This window comes from Netta rufina (assembly GCF_964035555.1).
Source record: "Netta rufina genome assembly, chromosome: 30".
Lineage (NCBI taxonomy): Eukaryota > Metazoa > Chordata > Aves > Anseriformes > Anatidae > Netta > Netta rufina.
In genome coordinates, this window is record NC_140154.1 from 974,397 (window position 1) to 999,913 (window position 25,517).

Here is a 25,517-nt window from a genome sequence, read left to right on the forward strand (position 1 = left end):
TGTGCTGGCGTGGTGTGTCATTCCCTCCATTACGTCAGGTGAATTAAGGAATGTTAGAGAAAGTCCCGCTCTTCCTGACTACATCCACCAAGACAGCAACATGCTCATCTGCTGCCTGTTTTATCTCTACACAGCAGCAGGGTGCAGCACTGGAGAGGTTCCTATGGTTCCAGCAACAAGCGGGCACCTCGTGGACCCAGTGTTCCCCTCTCAGAACTGGAAATCAGGTTCCTCCGATCTGAATTCTCACCAGATCAGTCAGACCCTGCATGCTGCAACTGAATTCCTTTGGACTGAGGTGTTACAGCATCCCAAATCTGTCTCTTATGAGAAATTGCATTCTATGCCTCTGAGGATTTCAGAAACATGGGTCTTCCTTACATATGGCTGTTGATACCAAGTTCTCTGAAGGTGTTCCTTCAAATGCGCCTTGTGGTGGAGCAGACCTGTACTCAGACTTCTCGAATTCTGTGACCTAACGGGGCAAATCAGTTAAAGAAACTGATGGAAAAAATGAGAATGAGATCAGCCTGCCCGATGTTAGCGTTGTAGGATCAGTTAGTGCACTTGCTGCAGGCATTGTATGACATGAGGCTAGGGATAAAAGAAAAGAGGAAAAAAGGAAAGGCGTTGCCCCACAAGCTTTATTTTTGTCTTATCAAGGAACTCTTTAAATTAATCTCCCCTCCTTTCCTCCTCCACAAAAGAAAACTAAGTAAAAGTAAAAATCTGATATGCCTTGTTGGCTTCTGTAGTGAAAAGCTGCACAAAATCTCTTCTGGTTTACAGCAAGACAGGGCGGTCAAAAGTATTCCTTTAGGTAACCAATAACAATTGCAACGTGAGGTTTACAGCTGCCTGCATGAACACAAGACTTACTTCAGCTCACGGAGGAAACGGCTGCGGCATTAAGAGTGAATGCTGCCAGGGTGAATGAAAAATGTTTGCATAGGAATTACATCCTCTTAGGTTTCATAACTCAAGCCTTCTTACATAAATGCCAGCACATTTGGTTCAGAAAGCAGAACAAGAGAGGGCACACTAGGGCTTCCTGGAGGCTGTCTGTGTGCACGTGTCTAAAGGAAACACAGAGCTTCACATTAGCATCCTTTTCAATCACAGCTTGCTTCTTCCTCGTGTTCTGGTTCACAGCTTATCTCTCGCCCCATTTCTTGTGGCTAGTGTTTTTATCAAGGGCCCCATCTCAGTGGCGTCTGCAGAGGAAATTATAACTTTAATCTGATGCTGTTTTTTTTAGTCAGTTGGTGGACAAGATCCTGAATGATTGGGACTTGGTGGCACTAGTATGCTAGGTTCCTGAGCAGTGACTTAATATCAAATTGTGCTGTGAAACTACTTTTCTGTTCTGTATTGACTGACACTGTACTTTCTTCCCGGGTAGGTGTTTATGGTGATAAGATGGAGCCTTCCCCATTTAACAGAAGACAATGGACTTCACAGTCTTTGAAAATCACTGCAAAAGAACTCTCTCTGGTCAACGGGAATAAGTCATCAGCTCTTCTGGAGAGGTTCTCCAGGTAAGTGCTGTGAGGCTTCTGAACACAATCTGTGGGGGGCATTGGCAGCTGGAACCTTAACAGTACTGCTTCGCTGACAGTTGCTTTGCTTCTCAAAAATAGTGTCACTCTGGAGGCATTTAAAGTTCTGGCTTAATATGTACTGTGCAAAACTTTGTTTAGTTGCTGATGTTATATCGTTTCAGCAATCAGAATTATAATCTCTTCTACCTGCTGTCAGAAAGTACAGCGTTCTCTGTCGAGTTACAATTTGGTTTTGAGGGCAGAGTATTGGAGTGCAGGCAGCTATCGCTGATAAGACTTTTACTCCATCAGAAATGGGCTTTTACAGCTTAGTCACGAGCTAGATCGGCTTCTCTTAACGTGGCATTTCCTGGCCGGTACTTTAAAAAGTGTTATCGGTTAACTGGAGACCAGTTAGAATTTGTAGTTCTGTCAACTGCTGGTGATGGATGTAACCCTCTAGGAAGAGCTCTTTAAGGGAATATAGCAGTAGCTATGTTCTTCACAGATGTCACTTCCAGCTGTCTCACAATACTGGTTTAGAAAAGGAATGCTACCCATCCCTTTTCTCTGAGAGATGGATGATAGATTGCAATCAAATCATTAAGTGATATTTTATAAGCTGGGAAAGATGAGTGGCACTAACCTATGTGTTTTGGGGAAAAACAAGCATTTTCTTAAGGAAATAGCTAGACTAGAGCCTGAATTTTCAATGAGAGAGGGGCAGCCCAGTCAGCTAGTCTACTGCATTAACAGTGCACCAAGGGCACCAAGGTTTTATTTAAATCTTGAGAGTGGGAGAAACTTTATAGAGGCTATAAAGGAAAGATAATTGTGATGTGGACTTTACACAAACATAGCTATTACTCTTCAAGTACTCTGTCCTAGGGAGAAGCCGCTTGCTTTGACCACGCTTGTTAAGGTGATTTATTCACTCATTGAAACTTGATTACAGAACCTGGTCATCTTGCTCAATGTTGATAATCCTTTGGAAAGGGCTTACTGGAAGTAATCCAAACTGCTATTCCTTAATCAAGTGGAGCCCCTCTACATAAGCAGTGTCAGTTCCTTGCAAAAACACAGTCCTACTTACTTTACTGGCTTTGCCAACTCTGCCACTAACAGTGAGGAGCATAATCTTTCTAAATTGCTGATACCTAAATATTTGTATGTGAAAATACTTTTTAAAATTCCCATGGTGTCTAGGTAATCAGTTTTGCCAGGTCAGAGCAATGCAAAGTTGCAACAGGCAGAGACTTAAGCAGTGCTCTGTGGTGGGCTGCCTTACCGTGAGCGCTGCCTGGAACTCTTCAATCCTTGTTTATGTTTTCTGCTGTGGTACTGGACTTTCATCCCCATGTCTGTGTTGATTCTTCCCGTATTGATCTCTCTTTCACCATAAACTTACTTTCTCAGCATGTCTCATTCAAATTATGGAAGCTCTGTAGTATAAAAGATATAGGTTAATACATCTGTATTGATTAAAGAGAGCCACCTACAATCCTTTAGCAGCTCTCAGCCTGTACAGTAAATGCAGCTTGTTGAGCAGAAATAAGCAAGGGTGCAATTTGTCCACTCTCCAGCATAACAAGAGAAGAAATGTACATGGGAGCACACCTTTCAAAACAGGAAAAAAATCACTAAGAGAAATGAGTTGCAGAACAGGTACTTATTTACTCATAAGCATTTTTTTTTTCCATCTTAGAAGGAACCAAGCCCCTGATATACATTAGTTCTTGGTTTGATACCAGCAATTATTTAAGGTCTGAAGCTGACGACTGTTATAACATTAGTGCCTTGTTTATGGCCTGTAACACATTCACAGTCCTATCAAAAGTAGAATTCCACAGATAAGAAAGACAGAAACATGTTGAGTCATGATTCTTCTCTCCAAAAAGGCAGAGCTCTGGTTAAAAATGGCAAAATTTGTCTTATCTGATTAATTTGGGCATGGCAAAAGCAAAGTGCAGTCACCTTGGGCTGATCGGTGTGGTCTGTGTGCTCCTAGCTGCGGAGTGGAGTGCAGATTGCTGCGTGTAGCGTGCAGATTGCTGGGAGTTTTCTATAGCTTCTTAAAGGACTTTGATTCATGATCCAGGGAGGCTTATCTTCAGAGGACTGTGATTGCTGTTTCCACTGCTGGGATAGTTCAGCTGCTCCTGAAGCAACTGCTGAATTGGTGCAGTTTACAGCCCAGCATAGTAAGATAAACTGGCACTTATGTAGATTTTCTGCGTATGCCAAGCTGTAATTTGTTACGGTTCAGCAGCTGCTGTATAAATAGCTGAGTTATTCCTGCAAAGGGGCACAGCAGACAGCTGGGTGGGAGAAACAATACAGCTATTCCAAGGTAAATTGTCTATATTTGAGAATGAGAGTGCTTAGCTAATGAAAATTATCAACGCACGTTATTATTGTGAGCTGAATGTAAAATGTGGCTATTTCTGTGCATTGTTCAGATACTATTTGCTACTATTTTTCCAGCCTTTGGTTTTATTTGATAGGTCTGGTAAGTGCACAGAATCCTAGGTGGAAATGAAATCTCAGCTGTCTTCATGAGTATTCAGTGTCCTAGTTAAAAACTGTTTTGTTTTTTCTCCATTCTCTTTCTCGAAGGTATCAGAAAGCAGCTGAAGAAGCCACTGCTGAGAAAAAAAGAAGTGTGAGTATTTGTTTCCTAGGCAATAAGCAACACTCTGCATCAAAAATGGATCACCTACATGAAACGTTCCTGTGATAGTTTATTTTGGGAATATCAAAGCTGTTGCTATGTGTCCTACAGAAAACTTAGCTTAGACACAGTGACTGCCTTTGACCCATTCCCCTTCCCTTTCCCAGTGTGAATGAAAGGAAAGAAAATCAAGTGACTTGCCCAAAGCTATATATTGAATCACCAATTCACTTTTAAGCAAAAGGCAGAACGAGTTGGCTGTCAGTCTTCATTTCTAACCACAACCTCTTTGTTCTTAGCTGCAGGCAGTTATGTGGTACCTCTTCCTTTCTTAACTAAATTTAAAAGCCTGCTTAAAAGAAACTGCCAGCCTCTGAAATCTAACATGCATCTCTTTGATAACTGTAGAATCTGTTAAAGGGGATCTTCTGGGAAGTGACTTGCAAAGTTCAAAATGTCCCCGAGTGAGGGAAAGCCATCCTTTTTGGCTCTGTTTAGATCCTTGCATCCCCCGTGAACTACATTGAGCTCACTATTCTGGGGTCACCCTGGTGGAAGGCCAGGCAGTAAGACTTAGGTCTGTTTTTATAAGCAGATCCTTTAATTTTCCTTTGGAAAGACCAACAACGTTTACAGGATATATAGGTAAGTCTTTGCTAGAGCACACTTCTTTGAGCTCTTTAATGCTTGAGGAGTCGTTCTTCTGTTTGGAATACAAGTGTGGCAAAATAAGTGTTCTAAAAGTTACTCTCCAGTCTTAAGTTTTCTTCGTTGCTTTTATGATCAGGGACAGGCAAGTCCCAAGCAAGAATGACTTGTGTTATAAAGAATGCCAGGACTTCGTAGCAATATGTCTCATGTGCAGAGGTGGAAACCTGCTGCACACTTTTGAGTATGTCTGTTGTGTTACATTTGTCTTACAACTCTAGTACTTTCTTCTAAATACAGTCAGCAAGCGAGCTGATCTTTTTGAAGCCTAGGTGGATTCAAGTTAATTTGCAAAGCACTGTTCAAAATGTGACCAGAAGAGTAATAGGGTGAGAGACTTAAATCCTAATATAGCCGCTAATCCTGATTAATTCCTGTAAGCCTTGCAGACCTGTTCCACTTGCAATGAGTTTGATACAGAGCACTCTCCGTAAGGGAGAGACAGCAAAAATGCAATGCTGGCAGGTATTGGATTTGAATGAATCAAACATGGGCTGGTCTGTTACTGTGGGGAGAGGTAACTACGTGTAAGTAAAACTCGTCTGGAAAGCATTTGAATGGGAGCAGTATTACTGCTCCACGTAGTACCATCTAACTCACATGGTAAGGCAGCACTTGGGGGGGTGTGGATGTGTCCTTTCTGAGAGCTTTTGAAGTGTCAAGGAAATAGAAGAACTCCAGCAAGCAGCCTGGTGTTTATGAATGGGAGCAGAGAGCAATTTCTTGTCAGTACTTAGCTTAAGCCTTACACTGAGTGGTATAAAATACTGAAGAGGGATCTCTTGTAAGTAAAAGGCTTTGGTTAGCTGATAGCAGAAACACAAAAGACCTACGAAGCAGTAGTTTCTGTGAGCTAATCAGTAGGTTTTTGGATGACTTCCTAGTTATTGTCTTCTGAACCAGCTGGAAGACACTGCAACGCCTGGCACAGCACCCATGCCTCATGTGGCTGTGTTTTCACTGCTTGCTTGTTCCAGGACTAGAGACCCTTGCAGCGTGGATTTGGGTCCCTTTTCCTCCATGTGTGGATTGAAGCCTTTTGTGGCATTTAACTCATTAGACCTTGACTCCCTTTTTCCTTATAAGGCCATCCTGTTTGCTCACTTCCTGCTTTAGCTCCTGACTTTTCTCCCCCCTCCTTCCTTTCCTATCCTGGATGCTTTCTCCATGTGGCACAGTTGTAACTATTCACAGCTGTCTGAAAAAGCCGAGAGCGGAGCTCAGTGCTGAGCCTTTAACTTCCTTTCGCATAGAAAGGAAGTGTTTTAGTGCTTCATCAGGCATATAACTGGAATTAACTTCTTGTTCTTTGCAGAGCGCAGAAAATCTTCCCCCTCATTTTAAAAGGGGGAATCTGAGCGTGCTAAAGAAGAAGTGGGAGAATCCAGTGCTGGGAACGGAGTCTCGGAAGGAAACGCTCCGAAGCAGCTGTGCTGAGGTTGGGCACAAGGTCGCAAGCTCTGAGGTTGGAGTCGGGAACAGCTCTGCCTCTTGCTCAGACCCGGAGCAAAGCCCAGCAGCCGGCACCGCATCTCACGCCCAGGCCTCTTCTGGCACCGCTGGCCAGCTGCCGGGTCCCGCTGTTGACAGCAAAAAGTCTAAAAGCCACTCAGTGGAGAGTGGTAAAATGGAAAACTGTCTGAGAGAGCCCAGAGAAGCGGAAAAGCCTGAAGCTAGTGAAAACACGGACTCCTCGGGGAAGATAGAGAAGTACAGCGTCCCGCTGAACAAGCTGAAGATGATGTTTGAAAAAGGTGAAGCGGCTCAGACCAAGGTAAGGATCTGTCCTTTCAAATCTTAAGAGAAACTAAAACTTTGCTGCCTCCTGGGCACCAGGAAAAGTCCCTGGAGGGAGTGGCTCGGAGCTATTATTGACTCTGCGAGTAATTGTATTCATTGTTTTAGGTGAAACATCGTGTAGCTGCTGTTACTAACTTATTTGAGCTAAACAAATACGTGTAGAGAGCTTGGATTTGTCAGTATTTGTGAGTGCTTATTGCAGATGTAAGATGGATTTGCTTTTGGTAGAGGTTTGCAGTTTAAGATGGGGAAAATTAAGTATGGAATTTACTGCTTTTCCTCTTTTAAACAACCAGGGAGTGTTTATCTCCTGAGGATTAAGGTGAATTATGTAAACAAATTGTGCAAAACATAAATAGTTACATAGAAAAGAGAAAGTAACTGTTTGAAATGAGCTCAGCAGTCTCGGGCAGCTGAGATGGAAATACTTGCCAGAGTTAGGAGCTTTATACGTGTCTGGATGTGTGTCACACATATAGGTGTATAAAAATGCGGGTATCTAAAAGTACTGTGAAACGCTCCCATCTTTTCCTTGCTGTTCTCTCATCCTCATATCTTAACAAATGTTTCTTATCAAAAACCCCTCACCAGGAAAAAAATAAGCAAAGATAGCCAGATGAGCGCCTGCCTTCACTAGTTTTGACTTGAAAATGCACAGGGCTTGCATTTTCCTACAACTGCTCATGAAATCTGATCCTGCATGTGGACTGCAGACTGTGTGTCCCGGGGGAGAATTGCTTAACTAGAAAATGAGTTGCATATGCCAGTGACTTGCAACATAGTCCTGAGGCCTTGATGCTGGTGGATTTTCCAGTTTTCTCATATTTTCCTTTACTTCTGGCTTTGTTTTACTGCGGGTGGTTTTCTTGCAGTACCGAGTAAAACAAATACATTTTGTACAAAATTTTTAAAAATATCTATCCGTTAAGGGCTTCAGAGGAGCAGCTCTGTGTTAAAGTGGATTTTAGGTCTGTATATAGTAATTTTGCAACTTAGGTTTTGTAGTCTTTGTCCTTATGTAAGAACTGCCCATACCATCATGGCTATCGAAAGGCTGGGCTGAAGAGGGTGATCTCTTGATAGCACTTATCTGAACTCTTGCTGTAGGATTCGTCAGCCAGGATTCTGCAGGAAAGTACCATTTTGCAGCTGGACTTGAAGGAACTTTATCATAGCCTGGGGAATAAGTTGTTTTGGAGCTGGTTGAATCTGGAACTGAAATTGCTGTGAAGCTTAGTCATTCAAATGTGGTTGAAAACCAACTGAAGACAGTAAATATCATGCGCTAAATGTGAAACTATTCAGGTTACGTTCAAATTCTGTTCCTATTCCAAGTTAATCTGGTTGGTTTTTAATTTTGGAAGGGAAAAGGCATGGAGTGCTCTGAAGCTTTGTGATTAGACTCTGAAGTCTTTGTGATTTGAACACCCCACTGTAAGATTTCTGGTTGTGGGATTTTATCTGAGGCTTTGAGGATGAGATCATGTAGTCCTGTACAATGAAGATAGTTAGGCACTATGGCAACACAGACCTTCTTCAGGAAGGTAGGAAGCAACGTGGTACAAGTTTAACTGCAAGCTTTGCAATTGCATCTTCCATTTATGCTTTTCCTGAACTCTATCTGATGATAAACCCCTGATTTAAGTGGAAGCAATGCTTCACCTGAGGGACGGTAATTCTCCTTAGTATTTACTTCAGCCTTGTGGAATAAGCACTGCCAGAGCTTTCCTGACAAAACATCTGTATAAGCTAAGCAGCAGCACTGCTGTAACGTCATGGCAGTAAAGATAAAATAACTTGCCTGGTTGCTGGGTAAGTCCATGGCAAGAATCCAGATTAGAGCCTGGATTTCCTGACCCCATCTCACACTCTAAACAAACCTATTCTGATGTTTGGAACTATAAGCAAAACCCTCTTAGTTCCCTCTTAGTTTCTTCATCTGTTTGTTCAGATCTTGCTCCATCTTCTGCAATTTAAATAGAAGCCAGATATTTTTCTTCCATGAAGATGCAATAAAAATGCTTCTTGAGACAATAGTCTGAACCAGAAGCAGGAATATCAGTCTAGATTGGTTCAGCACTAAGCAAAGGCTGAACATGAAATCTTTTATCAATTTCAAAGAATTCTTCCAGTAAGCGACAGCAAAAACATACACAAGGGTACTCAGAAGAGAAGAAAGAGACAACTTTTTAAAGCAATATTGTAGATCTGCTTGTTCTGAGTTGCTTTGTGCTTTTTCCTTTAAGGCAAAAACTTACTGTGTCTTGTGGATCTAGCCCGGTGTGCAGGGTCACATTTGACACAGTTATTTATAATGAAATAGGTGTAACTTTTATTTGGTCTTTTGCCCAACAACTCCTCGTGCCCTAGGCGAAATGCTGTTAACTCTGTTTGTGGTACCTCTGCACTCGCCTCTTTTGTCTTAGAACCTTGGGGCTTTCCAGACACGAGGAATATTTTATTTCATTTTGCAAGTAGCAGAAGCTGTGGCACTGGAATAGTGGCTCAGCCAGGACTGAGAAGAGAACTGAGTGCCATAAGCGTAAGGCTGGGGAGTTGGGGATTCCTTCAGGCTAAAGGTGTTACCTCCCGTGAACCCTAATCGTCCTAATTACTTGTGGTCAGTCTATTGGTGCTAATGGAGAAAGTCCCTCATCTTTGGTAAATATTTTTTTCTAGTACTCTGCTTTTTTTTTTTTTTTTTCTTCCACAATATAAGACTGTTGATATAAAATCTACACAGCTGTGGCTTGCTATTTGCAGGTTTTAGTACTAAGTTTTTTACAGAAATATCTCTGAACCGTATCTAAAGCTTTTGTATATTGGTGTTTGGGGTTTTTAATCTCAAAACAGGCAAACTGTGTTATTCAGCTCGTCTCCAGGAAAGTTCTTTAGGGGATGCTGTAACACCCCTAGGTATCGGAGGGGCCAGGAGAGGAGCAGGCAGGACTGGAGGTGATTCAGCTGACAGTAACTCAGTCTGCCTAGCTGGTCGTGAGATGGCTGCCTCTGATAATTGAACACTTCCTGCTGCACTAGCATGGTGATAAAATGGGGGGAAAGCTGCTCATTTTCGAGTCAGAACTCATGCAGCCTTCAAGTTAGATGAAGGTAATACGGTCACAGACAAGGCTCTTTCTGAGGAATCCTTAAGTGCTGGTAAAATCTGAATTTTTATTGCTTGGAAGAAGTTGTTTTTATGTGCCTAGATGAGATGCTAACAGCTGATCCAGAACTTCTGCTGGTGGCAACAGGCTGATGAATCCTTGTCAGAATTGTTTGGCAGCTTGCTGGCCCTTTGCCACCTCTCATGTAGAAGTTTAATTTGTTTAATAATTAATTTCAGTAATAATAGCGCTTCCTTTGCCCTCTCAACATGAGGGCAGTTCTGCATGTTACTGAAGGCAAACCACAATGAAAATAAATTGAAATGAGATTCTGAAAGAAAGGAGAATGAGAGGGGACAACTCGAACAAGTTTCCAGTCTGGATTTCTAGCTGCCTTTTTTCTCCAGAAAGATGCTGAGAGTTTCTGGAGTCTTGGAATGCCAGACACGGAATCTAAATTTCTTGACCTTTGTTCCCTGGTCGTGAATTCTTCCTTATGCATGCTGCTGACCAGTTAAACTTCTCATGTGTCTGTACTGCAAGCTTTTTTTGTTCCTTTTGTAGATTTGTCGGTCTTGCTGTGTGCAACAAACTGTATGTGGTGCCATGTTAAAAAAAAGATTAAAAAAAAGAAACCCAGCTTCTCTGAATTCAGTAGGGCAGTGATAAAGTAGTTTGGGGTTTCAAACAGGCTAAGAAACATTTTATTTTCTGTGTCCTCACAGGATGTTGTCTTCAGATATATTCTGCCAATAATGACCTTTCCCATATACTAGTCAAAAGCCAGACCCTTTAATGACAAATTTCTGAGCTGTAAGAACTTCAGGCTTGAGGTGACATGAAAGCGGACATCAGCTTAATAAGAATCATCTAAGGGTAGTTTGCACAGAATGAGGAATCTGCAAGTTCTTACAAGTGTGCAGACACTCCCAAACTGAACCTATCAACACACTCAATGGAAGGAAAAGACTTGTCATAGCTAAGCTCTTTTCCAGTAAGAAAAGTTACCGAAGTCTTAAACCACAGAAATAAAAAATATTTCCCATGCTAATGGAAAGAGAGGCTTTCCAGCTGCATTTTCCTTTCCTGGTAAAGTTGCTGTTTTGTATGCCAAAGCAGCCTGATTTTTCACAGTGATTATCTTACAGTGCGGTTCTGTTAAAATAAAACTTTGGAATTTCCTTCAGTTTGGTGACCAGCAAATAAGAAACTTGTTGGAAGGGGGTGGGGAGGCGGGGATGTGTGGTTGGAGCATCTTGCCAAACCTGCCTTTTTCCTTGCATTAGCCTCAATTGTAATTTCCAACTGGCTCCGTGATTTAACTCTTCTGAGGGAGGGAGAGAACAAAGATCTATCACCTGAAGTATTTAGTAGGATGTCTTCAATAGCTGCAAGTCAAAATATCTTGGTGAAGTCCAATTAAAATCTGCATTTCGTGAGCATTTGGCAAAGCTGCTTTTTCACAATTTCTTGTATTGAGCACTAGATTTTGGGGAGTCGGTCTCAACACACATGCATTAAATCTGATTGAGCCAGTCAGAGCACTTCTGTGGTAGCTACAAAACTGTCCAGCCTTGCAAGTAGTGATTATCCTGGATATCTGAGAATATTTGTCTCTAGCACTCTGCTACTTAAGCCTTATCAGACCTAATTAGGGAATTATTTGGTACCAAATGCAGGAGCTACCTAAATCAAAACAAGTAGATCTAGATAACTTTCATTGCAATAGTATTTATTCTCCTTCTTGTTCCTGAAAATCCATACAAATTTTTGATAGCATACTCCTTTCATACTTGTTTCTGATTTAAAAACTTCATAAAATTACCCTGAACATTAACTTCAAAAGAAATTGTATGAGCTGCAAAAATCTAGACTGAAGTTTTGTACTTGCAGCCATAAATGCCTAAAAATCTGGTGTGTGGTTCTGATTTTTCAACAAATATAGCTTGTCAAAGGGCACCTACAAACCTCTGCACAAAATATTTTTCCAGGTGACGGAGGGTCATGTATTCTGTGATCAAACTTTATATTGGTTAAATAAGATGTCACCTGCTAGAGTTGTTTATTCTAGCAAAGCAGATTTGCTAGTGACACCTGTGCATCTTAAAGGATTAAGTGCAACAATCTTTGTTTGTCCAGGCAGCTGATAGGTGGGTTTTGTCTCTACCAGGTCCCTAGAGACCAGAGGAAGACAGCAGTCAGTAGGAGGATTTCTGAAAACAGCTTCTCTTCGGAAGACCTTGATGTTGGCCAAGGAGAGAGGAGCCACAGTACATCAGGTCAGTAATACCCGATCGTTTTTTTAGTTTATAAAGTTAAAACTTACTTTATACAATACAATGGAAATAATTTTTGCCTTTCAGAAATAGAAGGGCAGCCATCTTCCATCTGTAAGGTCCACACGATCATCACGTTTAATGAACTGAGTCTTGCTGTGAATGTTAAACCCTTAACTCCTTAAGCACAGGAAACCAAGGCATGGGATAACTAGCAAGTTCAGGAATGGAACCCATTTTTTTCCTGCATTTTGATTCTAGGATAATCCTATGACTACTTTTTAATAGTCAATCTATTTTAGAAACCAAGTAGCTGCTGCTGTCATTTGACAGTAACCCTAAAACAATCTTCAGGGTTGGACACGTGGATGTATTGTTTCTGAAACCAGCTGGATAAATTATGAGATTAATTATGACATAAATTATGAGAATTTGAAGCATTTCTATGTTCTTGAGACCTGGAATTTCTGTGGTCTTAGTACTAGTGAAGGGATGGATTAGTAAATGTTTCTGCACACAAGTCTGTTGGTGTTCACGAAAGTTACTCTTTATTCATGTAATTCTTTTCCAGGGCATCTTGTAGATACTAGTCCTGCACTCAGCCCAGATAGGGCAGAGCCCAAGAAAAGCCTGGAGATGCCCCGCTTATCAGAAACTTCGATAAAGGATAGGCTGGCAAAATATCAGGCAGCTGTGTCCAAGCAGGGCAGTTCCACAGGCCTTGCTACCACGGTAAGTCTGTTGAGCTTTGGCTTGTGCAGAAGTGAGTTTTTGCCCCAGCCTTAGGCTGGAGAGAAGATCTTAGGGCAACCAGGCCATTTGAAGATAATGCCATCTTGTTTTGAAAAGACCTCTGTGCTTGTAGGATTCATTTCTGATGAAGACCCTCTACAGACTGCAGGGAGAAATAAGTACTTGCATCTTGCTGCAATGATCATGAAAGTTTTCAAGGGAATTAATTGCTGGTACCCTGACTGAGGTGCTTCTGAAACGTAGCTGAACTTTTTCTTTCTGCCTGTCTGTATCTCTGTGTTTTTTTCTTTTTTTTTTTTCTTTTTTGAATTAAAAAGAAATCTAATGTGCATTAGCTGTAAGCTAGGGAAAACTGAGGCACAGCAGCAGGAGCAACTTCCAGTGTCCTGCAGTGCACAGAACCCAGATTTCTTGGCCTGCAGCCTTGAGTTCACCAGGCAGTTTTTCTCCCCTTTGTTTTCACCTTCCTTCAGGTCTTCTCACCCATTATTTCATTCCAGCTGGCCTTGCAGTGAGTTAACGTATGTCAGTTGTGCAGATATTTGAACAGGAAGTGAGCAATTAATTGAATCATAGTAAACTGCTGCAGCTGAAGAGACTGCAAGAATCTAAGCTTTTAATAAAAGAAGATAAAATGAGCTTAACTACATTTGCTGGAACTGTCTTATGCTTTTGCTTAATGATGGGAACTTTTACTGTTTAAGCATGCCTTTTGTTAACCATCCTAATAAATTTTAATGGGAGAGACCCTTTAAAGTTATGAAACTTGCACTGGAAGTAAAAGCCAAAAATGTTGTTCCTAGGGTTTAGAAGAATGCGTGCTTCCCACATGTCTTTATAATGATGCTAAAATCTCTACCCAGCTGAAATGATTTTTGAATTTCATGTGCAGCATGGGCTTAATTCTTCAGCCCTTGGGAGGAAAGTCAAGTAAACTTCATGGAAGGAGTAGAAAGTAATTACATCCAGTGCAACAAATGTCATTAACTGCAAATTGCTGATTTCCAAGTCCTGTTTCTCACCTGCATTCAGTTTGCTAGATCATCTTTTCCAGTTTGTGGCTTGGAGTGGTAGCTGATCCACTAAATTATGTCCTAATGTCGAGAGATTTACCATAGATGTTTCTTGAGACCATAATTTGCAAATTTCCAGTGCTATCAGTTTGAGAGTCAGTCCAGTGTCATGCTCTTAGATCCCATTTGGCAGAATCTCTTGATTTTTGGCTTGCCCCATCAATTAGGGCAGCAGGTAAGATGCTGACGAGGCTGTTTGCAGTACTTCCAGTAAACCATAACTCTTGGATGTTTTCTTTCTGTGCTGCCAAGGAAACGATGGGTCTTTGATATGGTAGTGTGCTATTTGTATTTCCCTTCTCTGAAAATGTGCTGCAAAGGAAGGACATAATCTGTCTTGGGAGCAACTGTTTTGAGGGTATTGTGGACTAATTAGGTCTGGAATAAAGCTGGTAGGTGTTTTTGCAGTTGGTTAGAGTGAGGGTGAGAAGCAATTTATTTCTATAACATTGGAAGCGATACAGAAGGGAGACAGAGGTGAGGAAAAACATATTTAGAGATCTATGTATTAAAACAGCAACACTTAATTACATACCTATCAGATACGATTGGTTTACAGAATCCAGTAAGCTGCTGGTGCTGGCATTTGGCTATTTCTCTTCCGTGTTACAGAGAAAATGCCTTGTGAATGGCATGAGTCTTTCTCCAATTATCTTGAATCCTGTGGCAATGAAATACAAGACTTCACTGGATTTGTTTTTTAAAGTCTGAAAGATTCTTTTGTGTAGATCTTAAGACAGTTCGTAAAGTACAGAGATCTTGGTAAATAACAGTATTTTTTTTTGACTAGCACAGAAACAAGGGTAGTATTTGCTTTTATGTTGAATTATATTAATTACATGGTGCTTTAGATGATGCTTGTCTTGAAATATTTATCACTTCAAGTGAAAAATTAACATATCTAGGAAGGGAAAATGTGGAGTGAGCAGGGGAAAACAAAAGAGCTGATTTCAAATGGAAATCTGGAAGCAAGGAAAAGGGCTGCCATTACCTTCATAGACTAGAGTAAAATTCTACAGCCCCATCTTTCTTCCTCATTAAAATGCATCACTTAGCAAGTGTGTATAGATTTTTATGTTTCCTTCCTTTAGTTATCAATGTATATGCTTGGAAAACAGTTTTCCAAAAAAAAAAAAAAAAAAAAAAGGAAGAAAAATAGGAAGTGCTTTCCTAGGAGAAAAGAACCTGTCAACTTTCAAGTGCTTTATTCTATAGAATGAGATTCAAGCCAGTGAAAGTGAACTCAAGAATTACAAATCTGAGCAGAAGGAGAATATGCCACCAAGTTTTGAGGACACCATTTCCTATCAGGATGGGGAGAAGGTAAGATGCTCATGCTGGTGGAGGTCAAGGACTCCACTGTAAGTGGAACAAGTTGAAGAGGGTCGTCTGAAATACTTGTTCCCCATGCCGTTTAGAAATTGAACCTGAGCAGCAGGTACTATTTACACACTGCAAAATTCCTTTTTTGTTTTTGTTTAGATTATATCATATGAATTATAAGATAGCAGGTCTCAGTGAAAGACTTTTTAAGCCGTTCTAGAGAATATCTCGAGATGAATCTTACCAGTGTTCTTGGAGAGTTCCCCTGTCTTCTCAATGATGATGTGTCTGTAGTGTGGCAGAATCCTTGAATATCATGCTTACGTATTCTTTTTTAGGGGCTTGAGTTGCTGACTAGAGCTGAAACCTTTGTTTTTGTGTTCAGTTCCTCTATTTTGACTCTGCCCTTAACATTTGATTACAGTGAAGTCACCAAAATTTTTTTGTCATGTTGCCAACCATAAAATAACGATTCACAACTACGTATTTGGTTGTTTTTTTTCAAGAAATGAAAGTATGAAAAGCTTTCTGTGACACACGTAAGGGGACTTTTCACCACTTCTTCTGCATTTAGTGGCTAAATTTTGCTTAAGGTAGCTGTGAATGACAGTTTGGGCTTGCCCCTGTTTTTGAGCTTCAGCTGCAAATAGAGGCTAAATTACTCCGTGAATACAGAGATAATAAAGCATGCTCAAGCATTTGTATACTAAACTGGGGGTAGCAGACAGGATAAAAGTAGCTGAATAATAATTGGGGTACTGTGTATTCAAGCCATGCTGAACACGTGGCAGCCTAATGCCAGGAGGGCTTTTAGAGCTTTCCAGCCTTCCTTGGGCAGGGGGCCAAACTGTTGCTTTCAGCTGTTCCTCGCTGACAGCTGAGCAGCTTCATGTTTAGCTGGTCCAGACTGCTTTTGCTAAAAGGTGAGTTAATTAAAAAGAGCACTTGTGAAATCCGAATACTTCCCTGCTGTTGAATGGGAGATTTGAATAAAATCTCTTGTATTCAGCAGTAATTGCGAAGTTGCTTGTTGAGGATTCCAGGTGCGATAAAGAGCCTGAACAGAACATTGTTTGAGAGGGAGGATTGTTCCTTTGAAATGACATCATCAAGTTGGGAAGTCTAATTAAAACTCCTATTAATAAACATCAGAGGCAGGAATCCTCTGGTGAAAAGGGAGCAAAAGAAACTTGCTAACCTCTATCATTTTTATACTGAATTCATGAAAGATTTAGTAACCAGACATGTGTGACTCAGGCACAGAAAGCACCGATGCACTTCTCACTATTCTAGTGGTAGTGATTTGTTCAGTAGAACTTATGTTAATTTATACATTATATGTGTTAATTTAACTTGCTTCATCTGTTAACTCATTAATTTGCAAACATCAGTTGCTTGCAATGGACTGTTCAATCATTAAAGTGAATTAATGATGATCTGCATTTAATCTTGTTAGTGTTTCAGTTTCTCAGCTACTTATAACTATTTGATTTCATAGCAATAGTGCCAGGTTTAACCAGTCTACATCAAGAGCTTTATAAAAAGCTTGATTTGCACTAAATGCGTCTTGCTTGATGTCAAGGGATTTCTCAGTAAGAAAACCGAGGAGGTACCTCAACAAAATCAACAGGGTTTTTTAATAACTAACAGAGAAAGATGTACAAGCTGCAGGTGCTTGGGGAAACAAAACCCCAATGTTTGTGTGAATACTACAGCAGGTGATCCGCATGTTGCAGCAGCTGTAAGTGTGTGAGGGTGGCTGCCTTGTAGCCACGACAGAACATCACTGGCAGTCAACTGGCTGCTGTCGTGTGCCTCACAAACCAAAAATAGCTTCATGTGCACCTTAGTGTGGCCAGTCTCTTCCTGTCCTGGTGCTTATACTGTCAAATTGTCTGCGTATTATTTGGGATGTTGTTATTCAGCCTTCTGAAGGTCGCAGTATTCATTGCCTAATATTCTCTTGCAGGTTTCCCTAGGTGAAAACAGCTCGTCTTTCCACTCCAGCCTTTCCGAGGATGGCAATGGTAAGCACTCGTCTTCCCACCTCACCAAGAGTAGAGTGTGTGGATGAGGAAAAGCACCAACTCTGCCCAGTAGTGTGTAGGATACTTGAGATCACTCCTTCAGATGATGAATTTAATCCTATAAAAGCCTGTATCATACTGAAAGTGTGTCCTGTGCTGGGTATACTTATTTGGTGATCATCCTGCATTAATATCTTTGATGTTGACCGGAGGTAGACAAGTTCCTGTTTATTAAAGTACTCGAGCATGTTCTTATCCTGCATTAGCTTTACACCTGAATTCAAGCCCACGCACGAGCACTCTGCAGAAATGAAGAGTACTTCGTTGGAGTTAGATGTTGTCCATATTTTAGTTTTCTTTATTTATCAACTTAGGTTTTCTGGTACGTGGGAGGAATAGATTGATTGTTTTTAAATTTGTTTGATCTAGATCTAATGGTTTAACAGCAAATGAATGTTTCAGCTCTTAGTTGGTAGGCTTGCTGTTTGGTTTTATCAGTATCGTAATTATCTTTTCTTCCTGCTCTGCTCCCTTAGTTGGACAAAACCTGGAGAGCGAGACAGAAGTTCAGAAACCTGTTGGCACAAAACAGCAAAACTCTGGTTCCAAATCACTTGGCCAGGCAGATGCATCTCTGCCAAAAACAGTGAAGGTAAAGGAGCTATTTATTCTGCAACATTGGCAATGGTTAAAACCAACTTTCTTCTCTATTGAATACTACAAAGCCTTAATGCAACAAAGGGTCTGGCAGTAACTGTCGCTATCTGATCTGGCTGTTCATGAGGGAACTTGAGTTCTGGTTGGAGAAGCACCTCCAAGCTGTCAGTTCTTCTTCAGAGGTGATGTTGGAGTTGCTTGCTGGGAGCTCCCTTGCTGCTGCTGAAGTGGTGTGGCCACCGCTTTCACTTCAGTGTGGGGAAAGGGGGTTGAGCAGGGAAATCAGGGTGCAGATCCTGTCGGGGTTTGTCTGTAAAGTCAGAGCTCCTACAGAGCAGCCTTCAGGTCTTGATCCTGAACCCCAGAGCCTTCAGAAGGTTGGGACCTGGCCCTGTACCCTCCTTTTCCAGCTGTTCCCCAAGCAACTGCAATTGCTAGGAACTTATTATAAAGGGTGAGTGACCCTCCAAAGATCAAGTCTGGCATTCCTAACAACAAGTCTTTAATGTAAAATTTCCATTAGCAAGGGCTATAAGGCAGATGGAGAACTTCTTTGATAGGAATTTGCTAATCTTATGAGCCACCCAAACTGCAGTTCTGAACATTTTGATCATGCTGTACGTGCCTGTCACGTGCGCTGTCTGGAGGTAGGATGCCTGTTCCCTGGGCTGCCACAGACTTCCTGGCTCGCTCTTGAGGAAACAACTGGGCTTTTGTTGTTTTCCCCATCTTAGGGAGGAACAACGCTGACCTCACTGAGCCCACTGAGATGTGGGTTCCTAGTGTTCTGGAGTGTAAATGCCAGTATGCAAAATCAGTCTGCTGTCTGTGATGGTTTTATAATCTCGTTCTGTTAAAGCACCCAAGATGTGTGCAAGCTACGTGTTTCGGTCCTCTGCAATCTCTTTCTATTAGTATAACCGGTTTAGTTCTCTACCTTGTTACTGCTTTTGATGCTGCACTGCTCAGATAGAAACCCAGATGCTGTTTATTCATGTCAGGTTCCTATTTGTCTCTTCCAGCTTCTGTTTCCTGTTCTTGGTTCCTAATCTCTACTCCTGCCTTCTGCTTCCCTCCTAATGTGAGCTCAACTCTCAGCTTTCTCTCAAGTTTTTTATATTTACTGGACCTCACCTTCCTCCTGTAGCTCCTATTTGTAGTATGCCTGGAAAGGAATTTCTTTCTCTTCACACCCCAAAACACCTCTCATCTGGCACAGGGCTCATTGATACACAAGTAAGTTCCTCTTCCTAGATGGGGACGTGCATTGCAGAAGCACATGCCGGCGCTGTAATGTAATGTTGCAAGCAAAACTGAGCTACTGGGGAGAGTCTTTTTGATGGGCAAGCAAATTGTTGCTGCCTTGCTTCCTGTGGCAAATGTGGATGACCAGATTTTTTGCTTGAATTGGTAAATGCTCTCATTTTTTGAGATTCCATTTAGCAACTCAAAATTTGGAGTTCGTATGCAGTTTTGGCGGCACCTAGAGATTGTGGCTCTTTTCAAAAGGAGCTCTGAATTCTTTTTGGTCAAGCTGCCGTCATAATTAGAAATTTAGTCTACTGTTACTTAAAGCAGTGCCTTAAAAAATCTACATAGCTGTTGAACTGGGATTAAATTGGCAGCAAATTTTATGGCTGTGACAAACTGACTTCAGCTGGCTCTGTCTTCAGCAATCTGTCCCTTGCATATTGTAACTTTCATTGCCTAACCATTGTTTCTTGTCTGGTATAAATAAATTGCTGTAATGATGTTTTCCTGTCACCTTCCTGTTTTTTCTCCTTAGCCATATTTTCCTCAAAGGTTTTTACTAAGTTTGTAGCAGGTAATTCTTTGGAAAAGGCAAGCTATGATATCAGAGTGTCTATGCAAACCCATGGATATGGAGCATTTTTACCCTGATGCTAAAATAGTAAAATCAAGGGGCAGCCTGAGAATGCCAATTTTTCATCTGCAAATTGATTTTTTTTTTTTTAAGGTATCTTCCCTGCTGGCCAACCATAATAGTTTCCGAGAAGTGCGTGGCATCAAGTGACCTTTTTCACGAACAACATACTTGTTTTCTTGATGCTTTCAGAACACAAAGTCTGAAACCGTTCCCATACAGCCCAGCAGCGACACTTGACTCCTTAGCGTTTAAGTTTACCCTTGCACTAAATTCTCAGGAAATTCTCTTAGTGAGTACATAAACATTTTTAGCTGTTTAACCTCAAAGCCCTGCTCAACTTTAAGTCTTGGGTGAGTTTGAGGGCTGTTTGTGCTGAAACCCGAGTATGGTTTCTTTGCTATAGAACTGGAATTACTTACAAATGAAGTCAGAAGCGTTTCCTGCTGTCTGCATCTGTGCAGACTATTTTCTTGTCACTAAAAGAAGGGAGCATTTAGCAAAAATGGATTTCAAACTGCTGAGAGCAGCCTGTTCCACTCCTTTTCTTTCTCCACCATCTAGCTATTTATTTTTGAAGTCATTTCAGATCTTTTTTTATGACAACTTTCCTAATTTTGGTAAATCTTATAATGACCATAATCTAGCCTAATATTTCTTCATCATTTTCCTATAAAGAAAAAAAAAAAATGAGGTTGGAGAAATAGATCAGGCAGATTTCTGGGAACTGGCTTAAAGTTATAACTGAGTTCTAGTATTTTTATTGTTCCTTCTCAGCCACTGCTCAGCTTGCAACGGGGCAAAATCTTGGCTGTCAAACCACACCGACCCCTGTGGGCTTGCCATACCTGACTCACGCGTTGCCCCCCAGAACCCACTCTACCAGAATTAGCATTGAGCTGCAGAAATGCTGCAGTTTTTCTGAGCCCGCTGGAAGCTGCGCATGAACCCGAGCCAAGTCTAGCAGTCGATTAATTTTCCAGCTAACGAGCTTTCTCTTCTTCCCGTAGAAGTTCCAATTGCCAGCGAAGGAAACCTGCGTTGGGTGTCAGAAGACCGTGTACCCCATGGAAAGGCTCTTTGCCAACCAGCAGGTGTTCCACATCAGCTGTTTCCGCTGTTCCTATTGCAACAGTAAACTCAGGTAAACACACTGCTCTGCTTGGCTGCCTTCTAGGAAGCGGGGCTTTCCTCTTCTCAGAAGCTGAGTAAGTTGTTGTTCAGGCTTAGCTGAGGTGAAGGCAACTACAGTGAATTGAACGGGAGCTTATGAGTGGTAATACAGTCCTGGTTCTGCCAGGGGCCTCTGCACTTGATGCAGTCTATTTTTTTTTAACTCATAATGTCACTTGTTGGGGGAAAGGTATGATGTCCAGCTACTGATACTTGAAAAAAAAGGGTTGTACCAACCTCTGAAAGCTGTAAGATTGTCTTTCCTGAACACATTGGAAGAAATTGGATCTGTTCAGCAGCATAAATGAAATCTACACCCACCACAGTGGCTGAACGCTAACATTTGACTTTGTGTCTTTCTGAACAGTCTTGGGACGTATGCTTCTCTGCGTGGGAATATTTACTGCAAGCCTCACTTCAATCAGCTCTTCAAAGCCAAAGGCAATTATGATGAAGGCTTTGGACACAAACAGCACAAGGAATTATGGGCAAGCAAAACTGAATGTGAAGAATCCCCGGAGAAAACTCTCCATGGCATAAATGCAACAGACAGTTCTCAAAACCCAGGAGTAGAGGATGCCCCGATTGCAAAAGTAGGAGTTCTGGCAGCAAGTATGGAAGCCAAAGCCTCAGCTTTGCCTGAAAGAGAAGAGAGACCAGCAGAAACAAAAAAGCTCAGGATTGCCTGGCCGCCTCCATCTGACCAAAGTGTTCAAGGAAGTGCCCTGGAGGAGGGCATCAAAGTATTCAAACCCAAATGGCCCCCAGAAGAAGAGATTTCCAAGCCAGATGTGCTGGAGGATGTGGATCTGGATCTCAAGAAGTTGAGAAGATCTTCCTCACTGAAGGAGAGAAGTCGTCCCTTTACAGTAGCAGCCTCGTTTAGAACAGTATCTGTTAAAGGCCATAAAACAGACAATGCAGCTTCTCCTAAGGCAGAGAGAGACACGTTGAAAAGAGGTGAGGAACTAGAGAGAGAGGTGGTGGACAAAAAGCAAAAGGAAAAGAAGGTGGAGAATAGAAACATCCAGAATGCTGAAGAGAAAAATACAGAGGAAGAGCGGGAATTGCCTGCTACCAAAACAGCAGAGCATAACTTTGTGGAAAATGGCCAGGCGAATGAAGAGACAGATGAGGAAGAACACGGTATGGAAGAGAAGCAAACCCCAAATGAAGAATTCCTTGAACCCAATTCTCCTAAACATTCCAGCTTTTCCAGTGTCTTGACTGCTAAGGAATCATCTCCGAACCAGAATCGCAAATCCCAAGACGTTGGTTTCTGGGAGGGTGAAGATATGGAAGACCTCTCTGTGGAAGAACAGATCAAAAGGAACCGTTACTATGAAGATGATGATGATGAAGAATAAATTGGCCTTTTACTCTAAAACTCGCTGCAAGGTGCTGGGCCTTTTTAAATTGGTGTTTTTAGCTTTAACAAACAGCTGCCCTCCATGCAAGTGATGCTATACTGCACATCGACATTAAGGGAATCAGATGTACAAATGATCTCAACCAGAAAAGTACTGTGGGAGCCTGCAAAGGGGACACTTAGGGGCATGGAAATGAGAATCTGTGGCTGTGGGATGGCATCAACAGGTAGTGGCTGTCCACAGGGTGGGAACAGAGCTCTTCTGTACTCCTGTTGTCTTATGCTTTTTGAACTCTGGTACCTGTTTCGCTGACGACTTAGAGAATGCCCCTGCGCTCTCGGTGGTGTGGAGCAGGCTTTGTGTAATACACTACTTGTACCACTACAAATGCGACTGCAGTGCTTAGGGACCAATTTCAAAGGGACTTTGTGACCTGCTTTAAAACTGGTAACTAAATGCACTTTAATACGTGTAAAGGGCACAGCTGGTTTTTTATGATAATAAAAGCATTTGGTTTTGCTTGGAATCCATCAGCTAAAGCATTTTAAACTGAGTGCAACGTGACTTTCTTTCTCAAAACTGCCAATGATCAAGACCTACTAGTCCATTTTTCTCTGTGCAACTGGAATGGTGTGCCCACTGCTGGAACCAATGTATTTTAGTGCTGATCCAGAAGCTGTGCTGACTCTCTGAGGGCAAGTCAACATTTTTTGCAGGAGCCTGCAGGGCATTATTTTTGCATTTCATATGCATCTGAAGTGTGTTTTTTGACATTTTTTTTCTCCTTAGAGTTCATCATAATTCATTTAAAACTGCAGATAACGTTTTTAAGGCCTTTTGACAATTTTGAAAATTTACTTGTATCAAACTGCCATAAATCTTTTCATTGTGGCTGTGAAATTCTGCTGCATTATGAAATCTTTGGAATAAAACCATATGAACAGTGAAACTTTCTGATTGCTAGCATTGAAGCTTAGTATGTTTTTAAACTTGACTGCATTTATTTTACAAATAATGGAATCTGGTGGAAGGAGGATGTCCTTTTATATTCGCTTTTATTTGTACTGTACTCATGAGAATTAGCTCTAACTCTATTTGAGGTGTAAAATATTCTGCTTTCTTAACAGTCCTGCTAACTTCAATAAAGTTTGGTCATTTACATAAAAAACTAGGTCTGAAGACTGGATTCATGCTCGTTTTGCAAAGAAGCAGTATTTTAAAAGGACCTGGGGGAATGAGAGGTAAAATACTGGTGTTCTTACTTGAAGCTGGAGACCAGACGGTGATTCTTCTGGTGCCACTAGGTGACACTGTGGGTCCACTCTTTTGCGGAATGTCAGATGGGCAGACTGCTCTCTCAGATGCAAGACTGGAAGAGAGATTAAAACACGATGGGCAAAAGAAATTAGGGCATGCAGGTATTTTACGTTTCCATTTCTGGTTTCATCTGTTCCTCATGCATGGTAGCTGAAGATAATTGAGAATTGGTTTTGTTTTTTCCTTCCTAGAAGCTTATTTGTTTTGCAGTTGTCTTATCTCAAGCCTGGGGTGGTTATGGTTGGGATAGGTGGGGCTAAGATCTGGAAAAAATGCAGTAAGTGACCTGCAGTAGCATAAGACAGAGTGTGGTGGTTTATGGCATGGGGAATGAGAGGCAGAGGGGAAAAACTAACTGCTACCTAGGTAGGTGTTAGTAGCTACACATCCCAAGGTGTACAACCTGCTGGCTGGTACTTAAGGGAGAGCTGAGCCTTGATTTGAACAGATAGAGGGGTATTGCAGAACTAGGAAAGCGGCTGTAAAAGTACATATGGCTTTCTTTAACCTCTAAATCCTTATCTTTTTCTAATGAAATCCACTTGGTATCAGATTGCCTCCTCAAATTACTAAGCAAATGCCTGGAAGCTATTTGTCATGGGCTCAGATTTATTGGATATGCCTACTACTTGTTTCTTAGGAGACACAATTGAATTTTACAATGCAGCCCCAGTTACGTGATACTAAAGGTACACTGGCTGCAGTTCCCAGAGACTTTACTGTTATACATCCCTAATTCTCGTTAAATCTGAGGCATCTGTGAGTCCTTGAGCTATAAGGATGCTTACTGCTCACTCAGCCAGGCTAAACATGTTCGTGGAGAAATTAGTGCTACTGGTATGTTTAAATAAAGTTGTTCCACTGGAAAAAAGTGAACATATTATGAACTAGCCTGTCCTTGAATCTATTAATTATCATAGCATTTGAGTGCTTAATGGGCCATTTAATTTGCTTTCGACTGGACGGATGCCAAAAGGGCTATTATAGGAAAGATGGATCATTTGCTGCAATGGGGAAGGAAGCTGATGCTGTCCGCCTTCACGGAGAATTTGAGAACCTAATTAAAAAGCTGACCTAGAGGCTGGGTTGCATTACTTGGTAACCCCCGCCCCAAGGCTGTCAAGCTGAAAACTATGAGGAATTTTCTGAAAGTTCTGAAAACTATTACTATTATCTTAAACTTTGGTAACAAGCATACCTCTCACTCCATGTTTTGTGCTTAAATGTTTAAGCACGTGAGTGTTATTAGTAAAACTAGTCCATGGTACCTTACCATGAACTCTTCATGTGAGAAATCACACCCATTTTGTGCTTAAATTTTGAACCACATGGGTGTTATTAGTAAAAGTAATCTGTGGTACCTTACCATGAGCTGTTCGTGTGAGAAATCGCACCATGCCGCCTTGGAGCTTGATTTTGAGGTGAGTGAAGCGGGCTGTGAGCCTGTGAGAGGAATTTTGCCCTCAGGGGTTTACTGAGGTGTGTGTGGGGGTTATTTGGGGGTCTTATTGAGGGGGGTTATCTGGGGGTTGATTGAAGGGGGCTTTTGTCGAGTCAAGGGAGCTTTTTGTCGGCTTTTTTTTTGTCGGGGATTCATGGAGAGGGGATTTATCGGGGGGGGGGATTGATGGAGTAGGTTTTATGGAAGGGTGGGTTATCGGGGGGGGAGGTTTATCCACCGCCATTTGATCCCACAGCGGCTGCCTCAGCTCCTGCCTCACCCAGCCCCTCCCTGAGGCAGAGCCCGAGGCCCTCTGAGAGGAACCTTGCGCCTCAGCCTCACCTCGGGACTTTTCCCGAGGTTTTTTTTTTCCCCTTCGCCCCACCTCGGGCCGC

At 41.7% G+C, this 25,517-nt stretch overlaps 1 protein-coding gene across 1 annotated transcript; it reads left to right on the plus strand.

Annotated features, from left to right (window-relative positions):
- The first annotated feature begins 1,416 nt into the window (after positions 1-1,416).
- Positions 1,417-23,484, plus strand: LIMA1 (LIM domain and actin binding 1). The gene is made up of 10 exons (XM_084303497.1): positions 1,417-1,538; positions 4,158-4,203; positions 6,236-6,694; positions 11,998-12,106; positions 12,675-12,835; positions 15,145-15,252; positions 17,222-17,279; positions 17,816-17,931; positions 20,832-20,965; positions 21,362-23,484. Exons 1-10 carry the CDS (start codon positions 1,420-1,422, stop codon positions 22,359-22,361), a joined length of 2,310 nt encoding a protein of 769 aa, XP_084159623.1. The 5' UTR covers positions 1,417-1,419; the 3' UTR covers positions 22,362-23,484.
- Positions 23,485-25,517: the final 2,033 nt, after the last annotated feature.